We start from the raw sequence: 23,406 nt of genomic DNA, 5'->3' as shown, positions 1-23,406 counted from the left end.
AGCTTTTGATGATCGACACGTCGCGTGGACATGTCGAGTGAAGTGCAGACCGAGAGTGGCAGTCACCGAAAAAAAAAGAACTTGCTGCAAACGTGAATCATAAAGAAAGGTCCATATAATGGTGCATATAATGGTGCATGATCATCTCTCCCATATCTAACATCTCGTTTCAATCTTTTGATTTTCTCTTAAATTTACCAAAAATAATCTATAAACACGTCCATGAAATTATGCTTCAAACCAAATGGAAGGTAAAATACTAGTGACCTTGACTTAAATCTAAATACAAAATGAAATCCTTGGCAATACCACAAATGCACTATGCATCCCCCTTATCTTATTCTGGGTCTTAAGCTGAACCAGGTTGGAAGACGACACGTTCTTGCATCTATCCATTCATACAAAGTCAGCGCCTGACTCATCAGGATCAGATTCCATGACTCACGTTGATGAAGATATCGTCAGCAGGGTGTCGGTAAAGGGGTTGTTTGAGGAGTTTTTGATCGAGGTAATGACCAATGAAACCGATCGATCGACCGAGAACGAAAAGACCGTTAAGGGTACCACTCTTGAGGTATTCGGTAGCTTCCTCTTCAGTGAAAGCACCACTTCCGGAGAGTAAATCACAGAATGAAGCGGCAATGGCACCGTCAACGTTGAGGATGAGGGTGTTTGATTTTTGGGTGGTTACGTCCTCGACAGCAAGAGCGAAGTCCAGGGTCTTGTGGGAAGGGAAGTGCTTCTTGACGTAGTCAACGACAAGGGTGACTCGGAGATCGGGGTTGGTCTTGGATTTGATCTTGTGTCCAATACCAGGGATAAGTCTGTTGGCTTTTCGCATGTGGTCCACGAATTCTCGAGGAGTAAGTCCGGAACCGACACCTCGAGAAAATTCGGAAGCAGCACCATCAAGAGCACCACCGAATCGGTCACCAATGGTCAAAAGACCGGCGACGAGGGAGGAGATGAGGTCTTTACCAGCTCGGGCGGTGATGATGGTGTTCATAGCACCGGAAACGGCAGGTCCATGATCGGCAGTAAGTTGGAGAACCATCTCAATGAACTTGCAGGCGAAGGCAGGGAGTCGTCGCTTGAACCAAAGCAAGGAGATGACACCACCGATACCGAGCTCTTCTTTGAAGACATCGGAGATTCGCATACCAGCGTACATGAGCTCTTGACCTCGCTCGTCGGAGATGGTGGAGATGAAAGCAGCGGGTTTTCGGATGAGACCAAGTTTCTGGGAGATAAGACTTGTTAGCATCGATCTACCATAGCCGTATCAACAGCACTCACGGAAGCCCATTGGTAGTCCATGGGGATTTGAGGAGGATCAATCTCAGCCTTGGTGACGATAGCACCGCTAGCGATGAGTTTTTGGTAGGTAGATCGGAGAACGTCTGGGAGATCCTCGAAAGTGTCGGGAACGATGAAACCAGCAGCTTTCATGGCTCTGTTCTTGGCATCAGCGGTCTCTAAATCGGAGTTGGCCATTGAACCGGCGTGACCGAATTGCACCTCAGAAGTGAACATCTTGGCACAAGTACCGATAGCCCAAGCGACAATAGGCTTCTTGATGATACCCTTGTTGACAGCCTCGATAACTCGGTATTCTTCGGTACCACCGACTTCACCTAACAGTAAGAGTAATTTACACTCGGGATCGGCCTCATATCGGAGAAGATGGTCGATGAAGGATGTACCGGGGTATCGGTCACCACCGATAGCAACACCTTCGTACACACCGTTGGTGGTGTAAGAAAGGATGTTGTTCAATTCGTTGGACATACCTCCAGATTTGGAGACGTAACCAACGGAACCAGGTCGGTAAAGCTTACAGGCGATAAGGTTGTCCATCATACCACCGGTGTTACCGATTCGGAAACAACCAGGTTTGATACCACCGACAGTAGCGGGACCAATGATGATTACTTCCTTCTTGACGGCAAGGTGGAGAAGCTCTCGAGCGTGTCGTTCCGGTACACCTTCAGCGATAATACCAATAGATTTGATTTGAGGGTAGGTAAGGATGTCGAGGGTGGAGGCGTAGACGGATCGAGAAGAGGAGAAGTTGACAACTACATCGACATCCGGGTGCTTCTTGATGGCTTCACCAACGGAGGTGTAAACCGGGAGAAGAGTTTCCTTCGTGCCCCAGTAGAACTTCTGGATGTGGTGACCACCGAAGGGGTAGATCATGGCAGCGACGGAAGGAGTTTTTCGACCACATGAGAAGTCAAAGTCAAGCATTCCTTGGATAGCTCGGGGTTGGAGACCGAAGACGAAGGATCGAGTGTGCTCGTCGAAAGGTCTGTACCAAGGTCGAGAGCCGAGGTTTTCGGTTTCAAATCGGACGATTTGATCGTTGGGTTGTTCTCTTGAGCCATCGGCTTTGACGGTTCCTACAGCATCTTGACCGGCGGAGCCGGGAAGAGGGGTGTTACCGTTAGCTTGAGGGGAGACGGAAGCAGAGGCGATAGGAGTGACATCTCGGGTAGCGGCGGATTCGGGTCGTTTGATACCAAGGGCCATTGGGACGATAGCGGTGATAGGTGATTCGGGGCCGTAAACCTTCATGGGCACACCAATAGATTCACCACAGAGTCGCATAGCTTTGAGACCCTCTTGATAGTTGGGCCCAGCTCGTCGGACCCAGATGGAGACTTTATGTCGGAGAAGACCATCCTTGAACTGCTTGAGTGCTCGGATAATACCCTTGAAAGTAGCGGCAACGTCGGAGAAGTTGGCAGCACCACCACCGATGATAAGGACTTTACCCTCAGGGTGAGGTTCACCTCGGACGATCAAATCAATGATGGTTTTGGCGTACTCGTAGGTTTGACCTTCAGTGGGAGCACCAGAGTATTCACCGTAGTTGGCGAGCTCGTGAGCGAAACCTGCAGCAGCGATAGCATCGGAGTAAACGACGGAAGCACCACCACCGGCAACCATGGTCCAGACTCGACCAGTTTGATTGAGGACAGTGAGCTTGAGAGAAGCACCGGTGGAAGCATCAAGCTTTTGGATGTATGCCTCTTCTTTGGTCAAATCACGACCGAAGGGAGCGGGCCATACCATAGGAGGTCCTCGATCAGCTTTGATAGTGGAAGAACCAGCAGAAGGTACGGAGATATCTCGAGCGAGAGCCCATTTAGGTCCACAAAGGAAATCAGCGGTTTGATCAAGCTTGGCAGCCATGTCGAGGTATTGAATTTCGCAAGGTTTGCCATTTTCAGAGTCAAGAACGACAAGAGGGTTGATTTCAAGATAGGCGACTAAGACAGAGTTAAAATCAGCCATGGTAGAGTTTAATCTGTCTTTAATCTACTCACAGTGCAAGTCAACGTAGACGGCGTACAGTCTGATCAAGAAGTCGGCGAGTACATCTTGTTTGGCAGGAGCGACGTGTTCAAGAAGAGTGCTGATGATGACTTTTCGAGCGGGGAACTGAGAGGACAAAATCAGTTCCGCATCTGTATTTTAGCTTGCATAGATACTCACCTCCTCGCCAACGGGAAGAAGAAGCTTGAGAGCCTTAGCATCAACGTCTCCAACATCAACACCACCCTCGCTGTTAAGGCGCACGTCAGCTCGAATCCACATATATTCAAAGGCTGTAGAGACTTACTGGGTGAAGAGGATCCAGTCACCTTCTCTTGTGGAGTTGATACATACATAGTATTCGGTGTCGGCAGGGTGAGGGCAGAAAGGTTCAATGATGAAGGTGTTGAGGGTACCAGTTGTCTTCTCAACAGTTACTGGTTTACCAGCTCGCTCTTGAATCCAAGCACCTGTCTCCTCCCAGCCTTTATTGAGACAGAGAAGACCGGCCTTTCCTCGTCGCTTTATGAGTTGATCGGGTTTACCAACAAGCTTGGAAGAGAAGACCCATTCTGGGAGACCTTGACCAGGTTTGATGGGAGGAGAGAGTTGTTTGGTAACAGGATCCCTAGATTTTGCCTGAGCGTCAGCATATGTGATTGAGGCAAGCCTACAGATTTGACAAACCCGAGAGCTAGATTTGTGAATCAACTCACCATTCAACTTGTGCTACTTGAGCAGCAGAGAGAGATGACTCGGTTTTGGTGGGGATAGGAGTGGGGGATCTGTTGAGCCAGTAAGAAACGAGCTGCTTGGCATCGAATTCTCGGATAGCTAAGAAGGCAAGAGGTCAGCAAGGAGCTCCTTGCATACAAGATCAGGCAGGATAGAGAGGTAAGGCAATGTTTGCAAGCTCATGAGATTGGCAGCACGCTTAGAGGGTCCGTGCGATTTCGGCCGGCTATTGAGAGCTGACGACAGGGTTAAACAAGCTGGAAATGAACTCACCTTTGGTAGACATGATGCAGAGTGGAAGAAGAGGATAGAGAAAGTAGTTTTAAATAGCTGAGAGGTTGTTGATAGGCAAGTTGCGAAGGATTCGAAGGTACAAGAATAGCTGAATTAGCTTGTTTCAACTTTTTGTTTTCGGCTGAACCGAATGAGCTCAAACTCACGAATCAGAGATTGACCGATATAAGAGACCTTTTGGTGAAGAGAGAACGTAAGAGAGGAAGATAGAACCGAGAAGAGAGAGAAAGGAAAAGGGGAAGGGATGATCACTAAAGCTGTAGAAAGCTAGAGAGAAAGAGTAAGAATGGAAAGAGGATGCAGCTGGAATGTTGAAATATGCCTGGTACGAGTGAGTGAGTATGGTGCTACTATCATTCAGCGCGTGGCAGTAACTGATAGATTACAACAAATTATTTCCCCATAACCCTGAAGTGAGTTGAGTACTACGTTTACTTCTGATAATCATCCCCAAAGTCAAATAGTTCCCAGCAGGTGGAGGTCATCTTCACACTTCAAAGATTATAAAGGGAAAAAGCGGTATCCTCCGCTGACAACCCGTTCCCGCGTTTCGCACAAATTTGGGGCAACGGGACTGATATGGTTTTAAGTATTTTATTTCCAGAAACTGAATTTATGGGATTTTATCCTGAAGCTAACTTGGTGTTATTAGTCACGTGGTTCGGACAGGGAGTGGAGGTTGATGTTCGGTCCAAGTTGTCAATAAACCCAAAGCTCACGAGGAAATGCTGAAAGCTGTTTATTTCACTTTGATCACTTTGTTGACAGCCCCTGTGGGACAGCATCTCGACGACATGTCCGGGCCTTCGCTCATATCTGCTGCCGATGCCTCTATGGCGGAGATACCGATAGACCCAGCTTTGCTAGCTGAAGATGCAGCAGCGGAAGAACGATTCGAAGCTGAACAAGAGGCCGATGAATCAAGTGAAGGAGAAAATGATGAGGAGGCATATGACGATAAAGAAGACGAAGTGAACGAGGTTGTGGGAGAAGGTGAAGAAGATCCGCTTGAAGCCGGTCCCTCGAGATTAAGAAGTGATAAAGATGACGCTGTTTTCGAGTGAGTAAATTCCAAACCATTCGATATGTTTTGCCTTGCTGATATGATTGATAGTCGACTGGCAGGATTCGTTTCTCGCCCAGGCGCTGCACCTTCTGGAACGACAGGCGATTTAGGAGGAAGGGATTTTCAAAGAGAAATAGTACTTGCAGACAAGGACGAGTTACCTCAACCTGCTCGTCGTAGACATTCTAAGGTATGTCTGATATCCGTCCTTCATGATCATATACCTCATACTGGATAGCTGAACTTTTGCACATCAGCCGCGACGTGTACATAAACCATCACATGAAGTAACCCGACTACTTGGGCAAGCAAATTTTCATAATCTGCTTGCTCAGACTGAAGAAGCTATAGAGATATATCTTGAAGTCATTCGACATGATCCATACATCAGTGCAGCTTGGGCTTCTTTGGCTACTTGTTACGACGATATTGGCGATGCGGAAAAAGCCAGACAGATGAGATTCCTAGGTGCACATGTAGATAATGATGAAGAAACCTGGAGGAGTTTAGCGTACGATTTCAAGTGAGTCTTGAACTTCGGATTAGACCTACTGCGATCACCTAGAAACCATAGTATTAACTTCCCTTCACATGAAAATAGACAAAATGGACATCAGGATCAATGTGTATACTGTCTTCGAAAGGCACTCAAACATGGTACAGAAGACACAGAGCTTTTATGGGAGCTGGGATCGATCTATGTAGCTCAGAGGCAAAAGTCCAGAGTGAGCTACTGTTTTAATCCAGTATCTCAGGGTGAAGATGAAAGCTCACGTTCTGTTCATTTACTTATAGGCAAGTGACGTATTCAAGAAACTCATCAAATCTGATCCAGCTTTCGTTCGTGATTTTGATATCATGATGGAGTTCCATCAAGTTTTGATAGAAACAAATCAAAGATCCTTGATTGTACAAGTGATGAGAGAAACATTTGACTGGCATATCGCGACTTTCTCTTCGCCTGATGATCATAGGCCTGTGGGGCATAACAGTATGACGATTGAGCGAGTTCTGCAGTTAGTCGACGAGTTCCTGTTTTTGGACGATTTAGATCAAGCTTTGGAAATCGTCAGAAAGGGTCAAAGATGGTTACAAGGTAGAAGAAATCAAAAACAATGGGATACTTTCTCAGATGATAGAGAATATGATCCTCCAGGAACGATAAGAACGACAAATGACGGGAAAGATTCAGACGAAAGTGAGGGTTTCGCTATGGACATTCAATTAAGGCATAAACTGGCTTTGATAAGATTGAGACTAGGAGACGATGAAGAGGCACTAGTAGGTCCGAGGAGTACTGACCAAAGGTCAATGTCGTTCTGGCTAATTCGCTACTTGGATAGATCCATATCAACGAGATTCTCAATCTTGATGTGTTACAATATCATCGACTGTTCTTGGAATTAGGTGGAGCGCTGATGAAGAGGGAATTATGGGAGAAAGCTTTAGATTGTTATGCGTCAATACAAGAAAGTGACGAGGTGAGTTGAACCTTCATTCGGCATGATCCCTTGCAGTACGCTGATTCAATACTACCTGGGTAGCTCCTGGATACACCGGAAGAGGTTTATCACGTCGGTATATGTCATCATAATCTTAAGAATTTACATGAAGCTCAGGAAGCTTTACAATGGGGTAAATTAGGCATTGACCGGTAATCGACAAGAAGTCTTGCTAATTTTCCTTCGATTAGTCGTTACCAGTGAACCTGATCATATCAACGCTCGATTAAGACTTGCCAATGTTCTGGAAGATATGGGTAGGAAAGCAGAAGCGCTTGAACTTGTCTCAGATAGTAAGTTCCCTCATTCTAACTTAATACTTTGGAATCTCACGCCAATATATACTGATAAGTCTGATGTAAACAGTCATCCGTTCTCGAGCACACAGAGAAAAAGATAGTCACGCAATGAATCGATCACTGTTTGAAGAACCAACTCATTTGAACAAAGCTGAGAAAGCAGCTAACAAGAAATTGACTAAAAGGGTATTGGAAGATCAGATGAGATCACAAATGCAAAATTTATGGCAAGATGTCCAAGATGCTGAAAAAGGTATTGACGAAGGCGATATTGGAGCTTTAGATAGATTTATCGCTGCTGCCGGAACTATGATAGAGAATTATCGATTGAATAGGGGAAATTTCTCCAAAAGTCGGGTAAGTCAACAGTGATAGAAGGAAAGCTTGGAGTGAGAACGACGATTAAAGGCGCAGTACGAATCCGTCTTGGAGCGGAGGTGCTTCACGAGCAAAGAAGATTAAGCGGTTCTCTAGAGGGTGATTCACCTTGCTGATGCATAATTCCCCCATTAGGGAGTCGTGCGAATACTCAAATCGAAGAAACATAAAAGGAATGATGTTGACTCTCAAGCTCAAGAAATGCAGGATCGATTAGAACGGATGCTGGGATGTGAGTTATCATTCCGTCTTCTTTTTTTGCTCCAATACTAATACTGGTGAATAGTCGAGGACGATGCTCCAGCTGAGGGAGGTTCGAACTTCATCACTTATCGACGGACAGAATTCTATGGACTGAATTACGAAGAATGGTTGACACTGATGGTGAAGGTATGTTCACTCCAGCTATCGCGCCATGAATCACCTGAGCACAGCTGATATGACGGTTCCTTAGTACTGCTGCGTACTGATGGTGAAGAATGAGGAAGACATCGCAATGGATATTCTTGAGCATGTTATCTGGTCGGGACTGTTCCATAATAGGCGTTGTGAGGTAGCGCTCAGATTGACTATAATTGGTAAGTAGAGTGTGCAATTTATCTAGCTATGGTGTTTCAAGATCAACTTTTTTGCGAACATGGGCATTGGGAGTTACTAATTATGCGATATTGCTACAGCTTGCGCAATGCGTCTTCGATCATATGAGAAAATAACCGATAACTGTAAACGGCTATCTCAAATGCACCAATTCGATCCTTCACCGATACTATTGATGCAATCTGCTTTATCCACAGGGGGATTAAAAGCATTTCAAGCATGGGGAGCAGCGGCTGTCCAAGCTTTCATTAGCAGAGAGATGAAGACTTACGCTTCAGCAATACCTCTTACCGTCGAACACAAAGGGGGAGAAGAAATTCCACCAACATCGAATGCAATTACAACGACAAAATTACATTACAATGCACCTTCGAACAGATGGACTCATAATAGAGGATCAAGATTCGATGGTGATACTCAGGATCACAATGATGAGGAACATGATCAAGATGACGATAATGATAATAATGAAAACAACCATAACGATGATGAGAAGAAAAAACCCGATCTACCTAAAAAAGCTTCTCCGTATTGGTATATTTTACATGGACAAGAGATGGTAACTAACAAGAGTTATCAAAGTGCTTTCTGTGAGTAGATCGATGGCATTTGAAAATATCTCACTCTCGGAATGCCTTTGAAGGTACATATGTGCGCATAGAAGAGGCTGATTTCGATTTATTTTCCGTTTCCGTTCCAGTCTACCTATTTAGAGCATATGAATTGGATCAATATAATCCTTTGATCTGCTTATTAATCTCACAGGCCTTCTTCGGTAGAGCGATGAATAGACAAAGTGATAATAGGAATTACCAAATTGCTCAGGTTGGTGTTTTTGTATTTTAGGCTTTATAGCCACAAATAAGTCCTGTATCAAACAAGACATTACCATTCTTTCGTGTTATCCGGAATCCAAAAAGGACTCAGCTGATACGATGTGATACTGATAATCATTCATAGGGAATGGCATTCTTAACTAGATATCGTAAATTATCACCTTGCAATCCAGTCTCACAAGAACAAGTAGAATACAACTATGGACGATCATTCCATGGTATTGGTGTAAATCATCTAGCTGTTAATCACTATGAGAGGGTTCTAGATAGCATCGAAAATCGGATGAAAGAAAGTGATGATCCAGAGGTGAGTAACAAAGCGTCGAACGATATTCAGCATGGACTCGTATGGAAATCGGATGGAACATTAGGTTATTAGGGCTGATCATTTGAAATACCAATAGGCTATAAGAGGATCCTCATTGGCGTTTGAAGCTGCACATAACTTGATTCTGTTATATGCTACTTCCGGAAATCAAAAATTGGTCAAAGAGAAATCGAAATGGTTGGCTATCTGATAAGAAGAAGGGGCGGGAAGAATAGGTATTGCGCCTTATTGAAAGGTGATTTGACAGCAATTCGGGTTCTGTCGAGTATGGGATGGAGAGATAATGGTTGTATAATATGTAATGATTCCACGTTGTATTCTACCTATAATACGGAGTGTTCGATGGCACAACATGACGTGACATGAATACTATGGTATACTATCATACTCGTATGGTGTATCAATTGATCAGATGAGATAGTCCAATGATAAGCCCTTTGATGAGGTAGATCACGCAAATAGTATATAAAAATTCATAATCGTTTGATTCTGATATAATTTGAAAGAGTGTCAAAATACATGTGTTTATTTGGTTTTAAGAGCTAAAGTAAGTCTTTGGGAGGAAGAAATCCATTGTGAAGTGATGATCATCTTCATCATCATTTGTAAAGTCATACATGCATGAATATGTCCGTAAAAACTAATCGACCGACCAATTTGGCTCTGGTATATTGGTATCTTTCATTTGATTCTTCCTTTTGAATTCTCCCATTCTCTCGTATATATCGTCTCAACGCTGATTTATGTGATTGATGGAAATCTCTCTTTATCTCTTCCCTTGATATTGTCCTTGTCCTTGTCTATGATCATCACTTGAAAAACTAATAACGCTCTCATTACCCAAACCTGAATTTCCGTACGTTGAACCTCCCCTGGTTGTATCATTACTACCATCATAATATCTGTTATTTCCTCCACCTCCACCTTGAGTTAGAGAAGTATCTGAATCTCTTCTTAGATGCTGATCGAAGGATGCTCTTGGATTATTAGGATCGTATAATGAGACACCTCTTGTAGATGCGCCACTGCCTAACAAGTTCGAATTATATCCAGTTGAATGCGTTGACATTCTGGATGTGGGCACAGTCAGAGGTGGTGCCAAACTCGTCGAATTACCATTGGCATGTAAGTTTGTTGATGAACCCCTTTGAGATCCTGATAAAGAATCGTTATCGTTTGGTAGATAGACTGAAGATCGATTTAAGGCTGCTGCAGCTACGTTCGGTCCGTACTGAGCTGCTATTTGGCTATTGTATTTTCAACGGAAAAAGCAATGAATGCAAAAGTCAGCAAAAATACCCTCCTCATGATTCTTTGTACTGAATTACTCACCCGGCATATTCATCCATTATCACAGCCATACTACCCAAATCCAGTCGATATCTTTTCGGAGTAAGGCCTTTACCGAATCTATAGGTGATGTGATTCGAGCATAATAAACTTGCGATAATGATCAAGATATGTGCGGGGACTAAACCGAATGAACATGCTACCCAGATTGATAAAACATGTCTTTCCAAACGAAGATATTTCGCTTTACATTCTGGTAGATTTGACCGAGCATAACATAATGGTGATACTGTAGCTTCCACAAACGGTGAGAAATATCCGCAACATCGGAGCTAAAAACGAAAAAGGAATAAACATTAGCACACGGGGTTCATGAGATGAGATTAATATCCCAAGACCAATGTGACAAAGCCAAGGGAGACATAGAATGGAGCGAAATGTAAGTGAATTTAGGCAAACTTACAGCATCTTGAATTCTCAATCGACCTTGAGATCCCAAATTCCGACTCCATTGACTGTTGATTTTTCCCTCCAAGTTGAACGTCTTCTGTTTGTAAGTCATGTATCCAGGAGTGACCATTAAAGCCAGACAGAACCATAACAACAATGTATAAACAGCTAAGAAAGCTCGATTGTTGAGTAGGATACCGGCATAACCGATGAGGGAGGTCAAGAGTATGAGAGCTGCTGCGATTGTCGATACTGGGTGATGGCGACTGTCAGCTCGGTACATTTGTGTCGTGAGAGGGAAGAGCCAGGAGGTAGAACGTGCTTGTGATTATGCATGGGAAAACCTGTGATACGTGATATGCAAGATCTGGTATGAAGGAGTAAAAGAACAGCATATAGCCAATGTACTCACTGATAAGTTCGACTCGATTACCTACTCTGATCACATCAGATTGATAGAATACATTAAGCCAGACCAGAATTGCAGATACTAGAGCTATCATTCCGTATGCGATGAGCTATTTGATAAAGAAGATTAGTAAACTGTACTATGCACAGGATAGACTCGTATGGATCCATGGAGAATGACGTAAATCCATAGTGTCTGCGCCTCCCCTCCCAACCCACCCATCCACTTGTTCTTGAAGTAGAATCGATCGACTTACAATGGTATTAGCAACGAATAAAACCCATTTAAATCTGTTCCATCTTAATTTTGGTTTTTTCTTTTTCAATCCACCTTTACCAACTTGAAACACGACACCTTCATCATCATCTACCGTACCCATCATACCCATTCTCGAAGCGTTTTTGGCAAAAGCATCTCTACCACCACCCTGCTTGGCTTTATTGAACCTATCTCCAGGTGCGTGTAATCTAGTGAATTTAGCTGGAACGTAGTTTAATGATAGGGAAGATTGTCTATTTTTGGTTAATCCTTCTTTCCCATCTATTCCATTGTTACCGCCCGCAGCCAAAAGGGAAGAAGATGATCTTCTAGATGATAGGTTTGAATCCGTTGGATGAAATGGTGCTACAGGTGGAATTAAATCGTCATCATTCCTATAATTGACTTGTTCAGGTTGATGGCCATGTATGGTAGATGACATTCCTTCTGAATAAGTTGGTGATCCACTTCTACCGTATAAATGATTATTACTGCTGCCACTATAACTGTAATTTGAATTGCCGTTCGTAGGTGAATTGGGTGACGACGATGAATTGGTGTTACCAAATGGATTTAATGGTGTAGCTGAATTGGATGATCTCCTCAATCGATCAGATGAATTATGGGAATGGGAATGGGAATGAGAATGAGAATGAGAAGAAGGTATAGGTAATCTTGATGTCAATGCTGATAATTTAGATTTTCGTTTATTTGGTTCATATGACATTATTGTTAGAAGTATCTATTTTGAGTAGAAGTCTGGATGTGAGAAATCAAGTTGATGTGGTTTGGACATCAAAGGAATGGAGGGAGAGAGAGAGAGACAGAGAGACAAGATTGAAATACTAGTATATATGGAACAGGGCTGTGTGCTGAAACGCCACCCTGCTACACCCCGTCAAAGGTATATATATACGCCCTGTATCGATGTTTGTTTGAATTTGTCCCTTCTGAAGTGGAGAATTTTGGGGTAGTAGTGATGATCAAAAAGGGTTATGATCGTCCAGTGAGGTGTTTTTGATGATGATGAGGATGTATGTTGAGATGTTATGTCTTGGGGGGGTCGGATGTTAAAAAAGTCAACGTAAATATCTTTTTCATAACTGCTGTGCAAAAAGAATCAACCACTGAATCCCACGCACAGTAGTTGATTTTTTTAAGTTTATACACTCGAGTATCAGTTGTAACGCGTACTGGGGTGATGGGCGGAGTACGCCGCTCGTCAAGCCACCGAAATCAAAAAAAAACACCAATGACGATTGTGAAGGACCCTGGAACAGATAGGTGGACTCTTTTTTAACATAAACGGTTCAACCGATCATTCCCAGACAAGGTATATTCATCACAAACAAGATATTATAAACTTCAATATGTATCCTTTTTCCAAGCAAACAAGGTATATTACAAGCAGAGATAACATTAGGGAAGGCAGGTCCTGAGCTGAGTCGGAAAAGTCGACATGAAGAACGTGATGTGAGAGACTGAAAAGAAATTCGTTAAAAGTGTTGTATCGTTTGATGACATTCGTCAAGTGTCGTTAAAGTGTCGTGAGACATTATTGTCTTAATGATATCGAGTACTGAAATGAAGAGTCACGTTATTTGAGTTGGTATGAACAAGAGGTATAATTTGGTGTAAAAGGTTGATTCGCGATTCTTTCATCGGGTTTCTTCCCTAGAAAGGCTGAGAGTATGATCATGCGCAACATCCATAACCAGCTTTTGATTTCGCTTCGTCCGTCTTTCCATCTTTTGTCGGATCGGTAAGCATCACGCTGTTTTTCTTTCTGAGTACTCGTTCCCTTTCGATTTTATCTTTCTTTTCCACCAAAAGGGAAGTAATGTATTTGAAGAGTGCTTCGACGCCTGTTCGGTGAGCCAGTGCCTCATTTGTCAGCTCGCAACTTCCTCATAAGATGGAGCAATCAAATAGGTACTCGCCTTGTCCCGATAAAGCACTACATTCACCTAATCTTACATTTTCAACTTGAACACCCCACGAGCCGTCATTCTCGTTCTCTTGATCTTCTCCATTGGCTCCACCTCTAGATAGATCAAGTTTACTTGAATTTGCGGAGCCGTATAATCTCGGATCTCTACCTAGACTTCCACCCCTACTACGTGTGCCATGGGAAGGAGGTTGTTTCTTGAAAGCTGATTGAGTAATCGAGGCTGAAAGTGGGGTTGATGCATCCAATAAGTCACCAGATTGTTTCCTTTTGACTCCATCACCGAATTCACCTAGGGTTTCAGCCGCACCTGGACCTTGACCCATTTTCCAACTTCTAGAAGACCAATCTTCTGATTTTCTTCTATCCGCCCTGACATGATCATAAGATGGGAACAGAGGTGTACTTTCTATTCTTACTCGGGATGACGTTTCCGGTAGATTTTGACTTTTTGGCATCGAAGGAGAATCTGCAATCTGTCTTGGAGAAGTGGGAACTTCGGCAAGTTGAGATAGACTCGTAACGGCTTCTGAGATACTTGTCGTTCTAGATAATCCAAGTACACCAGAAAGCGAAAATCGACTACTTCGATTAGAACGATGTCCCATTATTGCTGATGCTTGAGTGATGGAAGGTCCGACAGGATCAGTGAAAGTAGCAGATGTGGGTCTAGTAGGCGACTGTAAAGCAGGAAAAGAGATGCTGGACGGAGAAGTAGGTGACAAAAATCTGACTGAAGGAGGCGAGGATGATTTGGGTTTTGCAGGTGTCGATCTGTTCTGCGACTGCATGGCGGATGGTTTCCCCATTGGAAATGGAACACCTGGAGTAGGCTGACGAGGAGTTTCCGACTGTTTTGGAGCAGGAACAGTGGATGCAGATTGACCAGAATTTGGGCAGCCCAAAGATGACAAAGCATTATATGAGTGCGACCGAGACGGGGGTCCGCCGGTGTTGCTGGTCGTGTGAGGTTTCGACGTGGCGGGAGAACCGGTGCGAGAAGCCGAAGTAGCAGATCTGAAAATCGATCGAGGTGGTGGTGAGAGGAGGATGGTTGGCTCGTGAACGGGCGAGGGTTTCAGCCATTCTTGGATGATTAAACGAGCTTCATCGAAGCTGATGGCGTATATAGTTCAATCAGCTGTTTTCAAACTCAAGCTGTGACGTGTTTGACTCACGTGACAACTCTCTTCTTCTCCAGATCAATCTTGGCTCCAACGACGAAGATGACAGTTTCTTTCGGCACCGTTCGACCCAATTCTTCCAACCAGCTTCTGACGTCTTCGAAACTCTGTCTATCTGAGATATCATAGACCAGCACACATACGTGAGCACCTCGATAATAGATTGGAGCCATTGATCGAAATCGTTCTTGTCCAGCCGTATCCCAAATCTGTAATTTCACTCTGACACCATCGTGGACGAGTTTTCTAGCGTGGAGAGAAGAACCTATCGTTGCTGGTGCTGGAGTCAGGGAGAATTGCTTTGTAGTATACCTTAGAATCAAAGACGTTTTTCCTACACCTTGAGAACCTAACAACACCACTTTAGCTTCTAAACCATCTGGACCACCTAGATCTGGAGGAGCCATCTCTGATCCTGTCAAGGCTACCGGTCTTGTTCTTGGAGGAGTATTTTGACCAGCATCAGATAAAGCTCTTCCTATACTTGGCGAATTTACAAGACCATGCGAAGCTTGTCTAGGTAAGGGTATATGATTTCTTAATTTTGCTCTCGAATCAGCACTTCTACTTTCCATCATTCGAACAGATTGGGGAGCAGGATAGGCTGTCTGACTTCGTCTGGGGCGAGGTGGTGGACCCATAGATTTTGGTCTGGAAGGTTTACTCTCTGAGCTTATCTTGACAGGCGCTGTTTGAGGTATACGGACGTCCAATCCACTGTTCGATCTGATTCTAGCTGGAGGTGTTTCGAGGGTTGGTACATTCGAGACCGAAGTATCAATGGATATGGTCGGTATACGTCTCGGTGTAGGATCAGATTCAGGTGAGAATTGAACGGGAAACAGCGAATCTTCTCGATGCTCAAGAAAACTGATTTCATAAGGATTATTACTTGCTGGAGGAGCAAGCTTGATCATCATTGTGGGACTCAGAACTTTACTTGCTGGTGGAGACGGATCTGGGGTGAGAGGCATCGGCGCTTGAGGTGCGATTTCAGGTGTCAAAGCAGGTAAACTGACCGGTGAACCCTTGGGTGCTAGAGGAGCAGGTATAGAACCCAAGACATGAGCAGACATGTCGGCGGAAGGAGGTGGACCAAGTGCAGAGAAAGAATGAGGTGATGGATATGGAGATGTATGTCGATGTTGAAATATCGGGAACGGGACAGATAATGGCTCTGGACCAGGAAGAGGAGAGGGTAATGGAGGTGGTAATTCAGCGTGAGCCGATACCGAGCCAGATGGTACGAACAGCTCTGTGTCGGAGAATGCTTGATGATGTAATGGAGAAGCTACAACACTCATCCTGTCCAGCAGAACTACGAGAAAGGGAGCCAGTTATCGTTTTTGTCTAGCGCTGTAACTATGAAAGTGATCAAAGGGGATAATTATGTGTATCGAGGATTTTTGGATTCTAGAATGAGAACCTAGCGACAAGTTGAAAGATGATCTACTGGCTGTCGGAGAGATGATGATCTGTGCTTGGTGATATGTTGATCTGTGCGAAAAGAAGTTGGGCAAGGGTCAGTAAGGGCGTAAGGATATTCTCCGTTCCAAGGGCAAAAACATGGAAGAGATCACTACTCACGATGAGGTGTGTGTTGTACTTGAAGGGTCACAGACCACTTCAGAAAGATTTTAGTCTCAAAAGTTGCTTGTTGACTGCTGACCTGGTTATTCAATCAAAGACTCAAGTCTTGCTCTGGAGCAAGATAGGATACTGGTTCGAGTCGACACGGTGTTGAATGGTTTGTCGGACCAAAAAAGGAGATGTCTAGCCGGTATGGAGGTGGACGACAAAGGATGAAACTGATCGTCAAGACGTCAGCAGTTTGTTTGGATATCATGATCATTATTGTCCCTCGCGTAAATAAATTTTATTAGGTAGGGAGGTATCGAGGTGTATGTATATCGGTGGCAAAAAGAAAGATTGATTCTCATGAGGAAAACAATGAGATTCTCATCCCGGATGATTAGTCAAGTTTTAAAACTCACATTATTGGCGTAGTTCCTTTTTCCACCCCTCAATATAGGATGGTGCCTTCCCTTTGACAAGTCTCGTCTGAACACCAAGAGACCCAGGGGTGAGAAAGATTACGACAGATTGCTTTGTCTCTTGTCCACTCTTTATATTGATGTGTCTATCTGTTGCTTGATGACGAGAATCTACCCTTCGATCGGTTCGTATTGCTCATTACCAGAAAAAGGAGGAAGAAATTATAACGCGATATCAGGAGGTTATAGCGATGGGGAATGCAAGATGAGATTGGATGCAAGTATTCTACTTTTCTAACACTCCAAGTTGATCTCTAAGTTGATCTATGTGAATACGAATCTACGATGTGATGGGATAGTTTACCCACTAGGTCGGATGAAGTTGGTTGCTGATGTAAGTGGCAATGTAAGTTGTGTGATTTTGATGGTAGTGATGGAGGTGGTTCAGGTGATCATTTAGTTCATTTCCTCTCCCTGTATATTCTATTACTCGTAGATGCGATGCGATGTGACGGAAGGTGATACGGGATATGGGAGGTTGATTTTCTGTTGTTGCAGTTCCCGAATTGTTCTTTTTGTTTCTCGTTGTTAGGTCGTTGGTGGATGGTTGTTTTCTGTTGATGATGTGATGATCTCAAGTTGGACTAAAGGGACCCTCCTTCAATTCGCTCCGAGAATATCGAGGGGACTGTGCTTGAGTACACAGTGTAACAGTAATATCCTAAATCTCCTTAAACAGGGGAATGTGCCAAAGAATTGTCAATGATGTTATGTTGTAAGGATTTACACTTGTGGCTGAAATGTGATTCTCTTCTTGATTGATGGTTGATGAAGAGTTGAAATGAACGTGAGTCCCGTCTTGGTCGCGTCTGATCTTGTTCGTTGTGGTGGAAATGAATGTGAATCGAAAAGTATATACACTTACAAGATGATACTGAATATCGCGAAACTGAATATGTAAAATTATACAAGAAATGCACTGTAAGTATTCCAATGAAGACGATAACGAGAGAATACTTAATCATGTAATAATCTATTTTAGCAAAGAGAAGTACGCATACCCCTTCTCTTCATCATCAGGTATGATCAGGATACGACTAGCAAGGTCTCGTGTAATGAAACGGTCAGAAAAATAAAAAGGGCTTGTCAGGGATTTAAGGCTTATTTTGTTGAAGTTGTTTGTTGTTGTTGTTGTTGTTGTGAAAGCAAAAATATCATATAACTCAGTTCCTTAAGGCACGATTTCGGATGTTTTTAAAGTTTATGCGGGAATGACCAACAAAGTGGGGCTCACCGATACAATAAATATGTATGAGTAAGGATCCAAAACATATCAAGTGGCATTTCTCGGGATAGGGACAGCAACAAGGGTAAGAGAAAAACGGGGAGATGGTAGGTAAAAAACTCGGCGTACTCTTCATTTCTGGGGTGCTTCATACTGTGCAGTGTTGATTTGCCTTGATCATCTTGATATGTATAGCAAGTATAAGTCGTCATCCATCTCATCTATCCGAAGTACAGCACTGCCTTTCCCTCGATTCCATTCTCTGATGTAGCCATGTGATCTTCACCTACAGCAGCTACAAATTGCTTGATCTCGTTATACATTGCTCGTTGATTTCCGAACTCAAGCATCTGCGATTGAAGAGTCGTCCAATCGTATTCTCCGGTCTGAGAAGAGGGATACTATCAAACTCACACTTATAGGTACCAACTTCCCTCCTTTACCCGTAAATTTGTTTCTACCCATAAGGATCAGAACATCCTCCAAAGTATCGTCTTCGATGTCATCTGGATTGAGAAAGCCTGGCGGAGATGGATTTGGCCAACTGGAAGGAGCTTCTTCTTCTTCAGAGTCTGATGCTGATGCCGTTTCCTCTGATTGCTCCAATTCAGGTTTCCTGGCAGTTGTGCTCGAGCTTGGTGGATCAGGTGAAACAGACATTGACTTGATTATGCGAGAAAAGGGGTAATATCCCGTTGGATGTGATATCAGGAAAGACTCGAGTTTGTCGTCGAGCAGATGAAACTTGTTGGTCCCCTAAATACATTGATGGGATTAGCGTGATCTACTTGTGTTTCACATTACATATCATCATACACTTACAGCATCGAGGAGCTCTGAAGGCTCATAATCTGATTTATACTTCATTTTTTGGCAATCCGGTATCCAGTAGCCTATGTCGATGAACATTGTATGAGTAGTTCAAGTCGGTCAGAACGACGAGTTCACGATTTTGGAGGGAGAAGAGGGGTGTGATGGAGAAAGGTGCAAGGGAGAGGATGAGGACGGAAAGGGGACGGGTGGCAAGAAGCCGGAACCGTAGGGAGAGAAGACAATGGAAGTAGGGGAACGAGGGGCGGGTGAGAGGGTAGGAGGCAGGGGAGGACAAATACGCCGAAACAAGGGCAGTAGTACGTACCCATGTAAACCCAATTCATCTCTTCGACACCTGCATGCTTTATTCTCCTAGATAACGAGATTTCATATAAAGCTGAAAGTTTACCTAAACTTGCCCAAGCCCAATCCGGATGCCAAATAAAATACACGCTACTAACGCAGCATGGTAAAATGTCAATTACTGATATACCGATAAGGTTTGAATCGACGTTATATACTTGTATGAACCAAGCAAAACGTCAGTAAAAGTAAAATATTGAAAATCCTCGTGATCCGAATTTAGGCTTTTAACATGGGAAAACCAGAATGATAGATGTCTAGTTGCGAATAACGGATGTGATTACTGCGTAGAATTACTCACGTAGATGATATTGACCATAATGTTTTGGTAATCTCCCATTCTTGATTTCATCTTGTACATCTTTTGTATATTTGATAGGTGTTTCCTGATAAATTCACAATGAAGTGTGAGCAACCGTTCAGTCCTGACATCTTGGATTACAAGCAGCACGATGGCACTCACTATCAGGGTGCTTCCACAAAGAAACCTATCGAATCCTTTCATCGTAACTTTATCAGGTTCATCCTTATGTACAGAGATCTGATATGCTTTGTACAGCTCGAACGATTCTTTCGTAGCTCTGGCGGGAACGAGTTGAGTCTGTTTCAATTAGGATGTGAGTTAGCTGGCTGAGTCAAAACGATTGTGTCTAGCACAACGACTATCACTGTTCTCAAAGAATGATCATGTTAAGCTTCTATTGTGGAGGATATGTAACATACCTCAAATCGATGCGATAACTCATCTTCGTTTGACGTATAACCAATTTCGAATGTATGTAGATCATCTATCAAGTCTCTCTGTTGAGGGACACTCGCCTTTCCTTTTGCTTTGCCGTTTCCTTTTCCTTTTCCGATATCATTCACGCTCTGAGCACCTTTTTGCTCCTCTTTTCCAGTTCCGGCAAATTGATTCTTGCTTTCAGAGAGCTTTGGTGGAGAAGATGATTCACCTGGTTTTTTACTTGTTTGCAAAAACCTGTTGAATCGATTAGTGACTTGACGAAGTTTTTTATTCCCTTTGAAGAGAGTCGTGTTTAGTCTTATTGTGTATTGTGGACAACATGTACGGGCCATATCTGGGCTAATGTCTCATTGTATCAGCTTTTGACTTACTTGATTCAACTTATCGAGATTATGTGCAGTACTTAGTCGGAGAAGTTGGACATACTGATATAAGTAATCACCTGATCTTCTCCATCCTCTATCTACAAGTATCTGATAGAACTGCAAGTATCCACATTAATCTCTATACATCGCTCGTTGTTAAAGATTTGTATACATACTTGAGGCGTCATCTGCTCAGTTACCACTACGTTCACATTTGGTTTCAGCTCAGATATTAAGGACGCTGATAGGTCTGGATTCACACATTGATGAAGATGTGTATATCTTGGTACAAAGGTGGAGGACTCACTACCATATTTTGAAGAAGTCTTTCCCTTACTCCTCTGTCCAGATGGAGAACAATATCCACATGTTCCAGAAGAATATCCATAAGGAGTGAGCAAAGTAGGCGAGAGCTTTGACATGTTGCTCTCCTTATCAAAGATGTGTACACGAGGTGACTGGGAGCCGTAGTTATCTCGTGAAGACCCGATTCTTTCTCTTTTTTCAGAACGATAATGTGTTCAACAAGAAGAAAACAAGAGGCTAGTTTGTGTGATGTTACTGGGGGCCCCATTTTCCGATGACATGCACCGGCAACGATGACCGAGGTGAAACACCGATGAGGATGATGATGATGATGATGAGAAATCGTATTTGTAAGCTCATTGATTTCGAAGTACACTATAAAAGCATATAAAGAGGTCTGTATACATTATTGAATCGACGATTATAGAATCCTCTACCCGCACACCCCAAGTTTTTCGATCTATTTCAACAGATCTGCTCAAGGGACGAAGGACAAAATGGCTTCAACATCTACAAGACGAATTGCAGTAATCTTAGGAGTCGGACCTGGACTTTCAACCTCGATAGCCAAAGCATTATCTCCTACACACTCCTTATTATTGCTCTCGAGATCATTACCTGATTCTCTCCCCAAATTGAACTTACCTTCTTCTATACCCAAAGAGAATATACTGGCGTTACCCTCTGATGGATCGGTACATTCTCTACAGAAAGCTTTTGAGGATTTAAAGAAACATTGGCCAGAGGGGAAGGTAGATGTGGGTGTTTATAACGTCAATGAGAAATTCAGCTTGAAAGGATTTTTGGAAAGGGATGATAGTGATTTAAAAGATGGTTTAGAGAGCGGTGTGTAAGTTGATTCCCTCAATCTTATCCAGCTAGTACACTTCTTCACAGTCGTGTTTCCGTCATTTCAACTAAATCGAATCCAAATGGGGGGTTTTGTCGGATAAGGAAGTGAAGCTGACCTAGATAGAATACAGTGTTGGTGGATGGAATTTATCAAAATCACTTTTACCTATGTTTCTCTCCAATTCACCTGATTCAACGACCGGTGCAAAAGGAACGTTGATCTTTACAGGAGCTACAATGTCATTAAAGGCAGGTGGTAAATTCTCTTCATTGGCAGCAGGAATGTTTGCTCGTAGAGCTCTTGCACAATCTCTAGCTAGAGAATTCGGTCCGCAGGGTATACACGTTTCACATGTTGTCATTGATGGTATTATCGATACCACCAGAGTACAAGGTATGATGGGTGATGATAAAGATGATAGAGTGAGTTTTTTATTTGACGTAACCAAATGGTGGATTTCCAAAATGATCATTTGACGATATTTTCAATGGAATTCATAGCGACTTAAACCTGACGATATCGCTCAAACTTATTTACATCTTGTCAATCAACCTAGATCAGCTTGGACACATGAATTAGATATCAGGTTAGTTCAACCATTTCATCATTACATTTACTTAGGTGCAGTTTGTTAACCATTTTTTTCGATTCTGTCATAGACCTGATACAGAATCCTGGTAAAACTCTGACGATCTCAGAGACAAGAAGGTGCCACAAGATAGCAAAGGTCAGATTAAGAAGCCCAGAAGGAAGATCACTATTGATCATCGAGCACATTTCGCATTGTGCATGTATATATATATATGTGTTCGGTAGCGAATATGTATGATTTGAAAGTGCGAAAGTATCCAAATACCAAAGAGAAAAGGGCGAAAGGCAAATAGAGAACTCAGAACACTGTACGATATAAATTAACCAAAAGAATTGAATCTTGCATTATCTGGGTGAGCCTTGTGCGCGAGATAGCATCCCAAACAGTTTCATCGATCCCTCGACATCCACCCTTCATACGCTGCTAAGTGTCGCTTGACTTGAGCCGTAGGTTATTTTTATTGATCATCCACGCGAATGTCAGCGAGCGGAGCCTTGTATCTCAGACTGTCGTGACAGCGAATTATAACTTGGGATGGGGATGAAATCGATGGGCCAGAGCTGCATTGAGTGAATGATACTTTCCGACCATGAAGGGTCGCTCCAATGCGTGAGCTGAGCTCGACTTCTGGTTTGTCTGCGGTAGGGAAATTCAACTGTCCATGATAATGACATCTCGTGGTACCTGTCCAAAGACCAGTACATCTCGGAAGTATGTTTGTATCGAGTCCTTCACATTGAGTGACATCATCCAGAAAAGTTTAGGGCGGCGTCAACAACATTCTTGCCTGGGGGTAGGGGGTCGTGAGGTCTAAGGAGGACCAGATACTAATATCTTATCTACCTTTGTAAACCGGAACTTCAGAGGTCGGGTCGTACTTGATTGTTTGTCTTCAACCCGTGCTTTGATTTGCCACATCGATGATTGAAGGTATAAGAGAATCCAGCAGGCTAGACTCGCAAGTCTGACCATCGATCAGGAGATACAGATGGTGGTCTGCCTCGGAAGGTGCGAGAAATGGGCTCTGCTGTGTAATCCATGTAATAGCCATTACTTTAAGTAAGACACTCATTCATTCACGATTTACAAAGGCCCTCGTTTAACAAAGAGAATTAGTTTTGTGATTGAACACATCATCAATCTATGAGATGATATACCTGTCAGCTAAAGAAACAATGATAAGCATGTAGCCTTG

General features: G+C 43.3%; 6 protein-coding genes across 6 annotated transcripts; 2 read left to right on the top strand and 4 right to left on the bottom strand.

Moving 5' to 3' along the window:
• Positions 1-349: 349 nt before the first annotated feature.
• Positions 350-4,342, bottom strand: IL334_001694 (uncharacterized protein; the record flags this gene model as incomplete). Its single annotated transcript, XM_062933449.1, has 8 exons — positions 350-388; positions 446-1,240; positions 1,297-3,275; positions 3,333-3,447; positions 3,502-3,571; positions 3,629-3,949; positions 4,038-4,155; positions 4,330-4,342. 8 exons carry the CDS (start codon positions 4,340-4,342, stop codon positions 350-352), a joined length of 3,450 nt encoding a protein of 1,149 aa, XP_062789500.1.
• Positions 4,343-5,144: 802 nt separating this feature from the next.
• On the top strand, positions 5,145-9,546 carry IL334_001693 (uncharacterized protein; the record flags this gene model as incomplete). The annotated part of the gene is made up of 16 exons (XM_062933448.1): positions 5,145-5,410; positions 5,465-5,606; positions 5,674-5,939; positions 6,018-6,141; positions 6,212-6,697; positions 6,760-6,897; positions 6,961-7,051; positions 7,110-7,211; positions 7,285-7,574; positions 7,731-7,827; positions 7,882-7,985; positions 8,050-8,173; positions 8,273-8,782; positions 8,893-9,017; positions 9,153-9,335; positions 9,433-9,546. The coding sequence occupies 16 exons, from the start codon at positions 5,145-5,147 to the stop codon at positions 9,544-9,546; spliced, it is 3,162 nt and encodes a 1,053-aa protein (XP_062789499.1).
• Positions 9,547-10,122: 576 nt separating this feature from the next.
• Positions 10,123-12,490, bottom strand: IL334_001692 (uncharacterized protein; the record flags this gene model as incomplete). Its single annotated transcript, XM_062933447.1, has 5 exons — positions 10,123-10,603; positions 10,689-10,978; positions 11,110-11,348; positions 11,509-11,614; positions 11,762-12,490. The coding sequence occupies 5 exons, from the start codon at positions 12,488-12,490 to the stop codon at positions 10,123-10,125; spliced, it is 1,845 nt and encodes a 614-aa protein (XP_062789498.1).
• A 968-nt stretch (positions 12,491-13,458) lies between these two features.
• IL334_001691 (uncharacterized protein) lies at positions 13,459-16,199 on the bottom strand (the record flags this gene model as incomplete). The annotated part of the gene is made up of 3 exons (XM_062933446.1): positions 13,459-13,628; positions 13,704-14,827; positions 14,890-16,199. 3 exons carry the CDS (start codon positions 16,197-16,199, stop codon positions 13,459-13,461), a joined length of 2,604 nt encoding a protein of 867 aa, XP_062789497.1.
• A 2,196-nt stretch (positions 16,200-18,395) lies between these two features.
• Positions 18,396-20,882, bottom strand: IL334_001690 (uncharacterized protein; the record flags this gene model as incomplete). The annotated part of the gene is made up of 10 exons (XM_062933445.1): positions 18,396-18,524; positions 18,589-18,930; positions 18,997-19,067; positions 19,313-19,507; positions 19,652-19,736; positions 19,814-19,951; positions 20,074-20,434; positions 20,522-20,577; positions 20,637-20,662; positions 20,768-20,882. The coding sequence occupies 10 exons, from the start codon at positions 20,880-20,882 to the stop codon at positions 18,396-18,398; spliced, it is 1,518 nt and encodes a 505-aa protein (XP_062789496.1).
• A 381-nt stretch (positions 20,883-21,263) lies between these two features.
• On the top strand, positions 21,264-22,300 carry IL334_001689 (uncharacterized protein; the record flags this gene model as incomplete). The annotated part of the gene is made up of 4 exons (XM_062933444.1): positions 21,264-21,616; positions 21,750-22,041; positions 22,120-22,205; positions 22,279-22,300. 4 exons carry the CDS (start codon positions 21,264-21,266, stop codon positions 22,298-22,300), a joined length of 753 nt encoding a protein of 250 aa, XP_062789495.1.
• Positions 22,301-23,406: the final 1,106 nt, after the last annotated feature.

Source organism: Kwoniella shivajii, chromosome 2 (assembly GCF_035658355.1).
Source record: "Kwoniella shivajii chromosome 2, complete sequence".
NCBI classification, from domain to species: Eukaryota; Fungi; Basidiomycota; class Tremellomycetes; order Tremellales; family Cryptococcaceae; genus Kwoniella; species Kwoniella shivajii.
The sequence above is the reverse complement of the archived record's forward strand: the minus strand, read 5'-3'. Positions and strand labels throughout refer to the sequence as shown.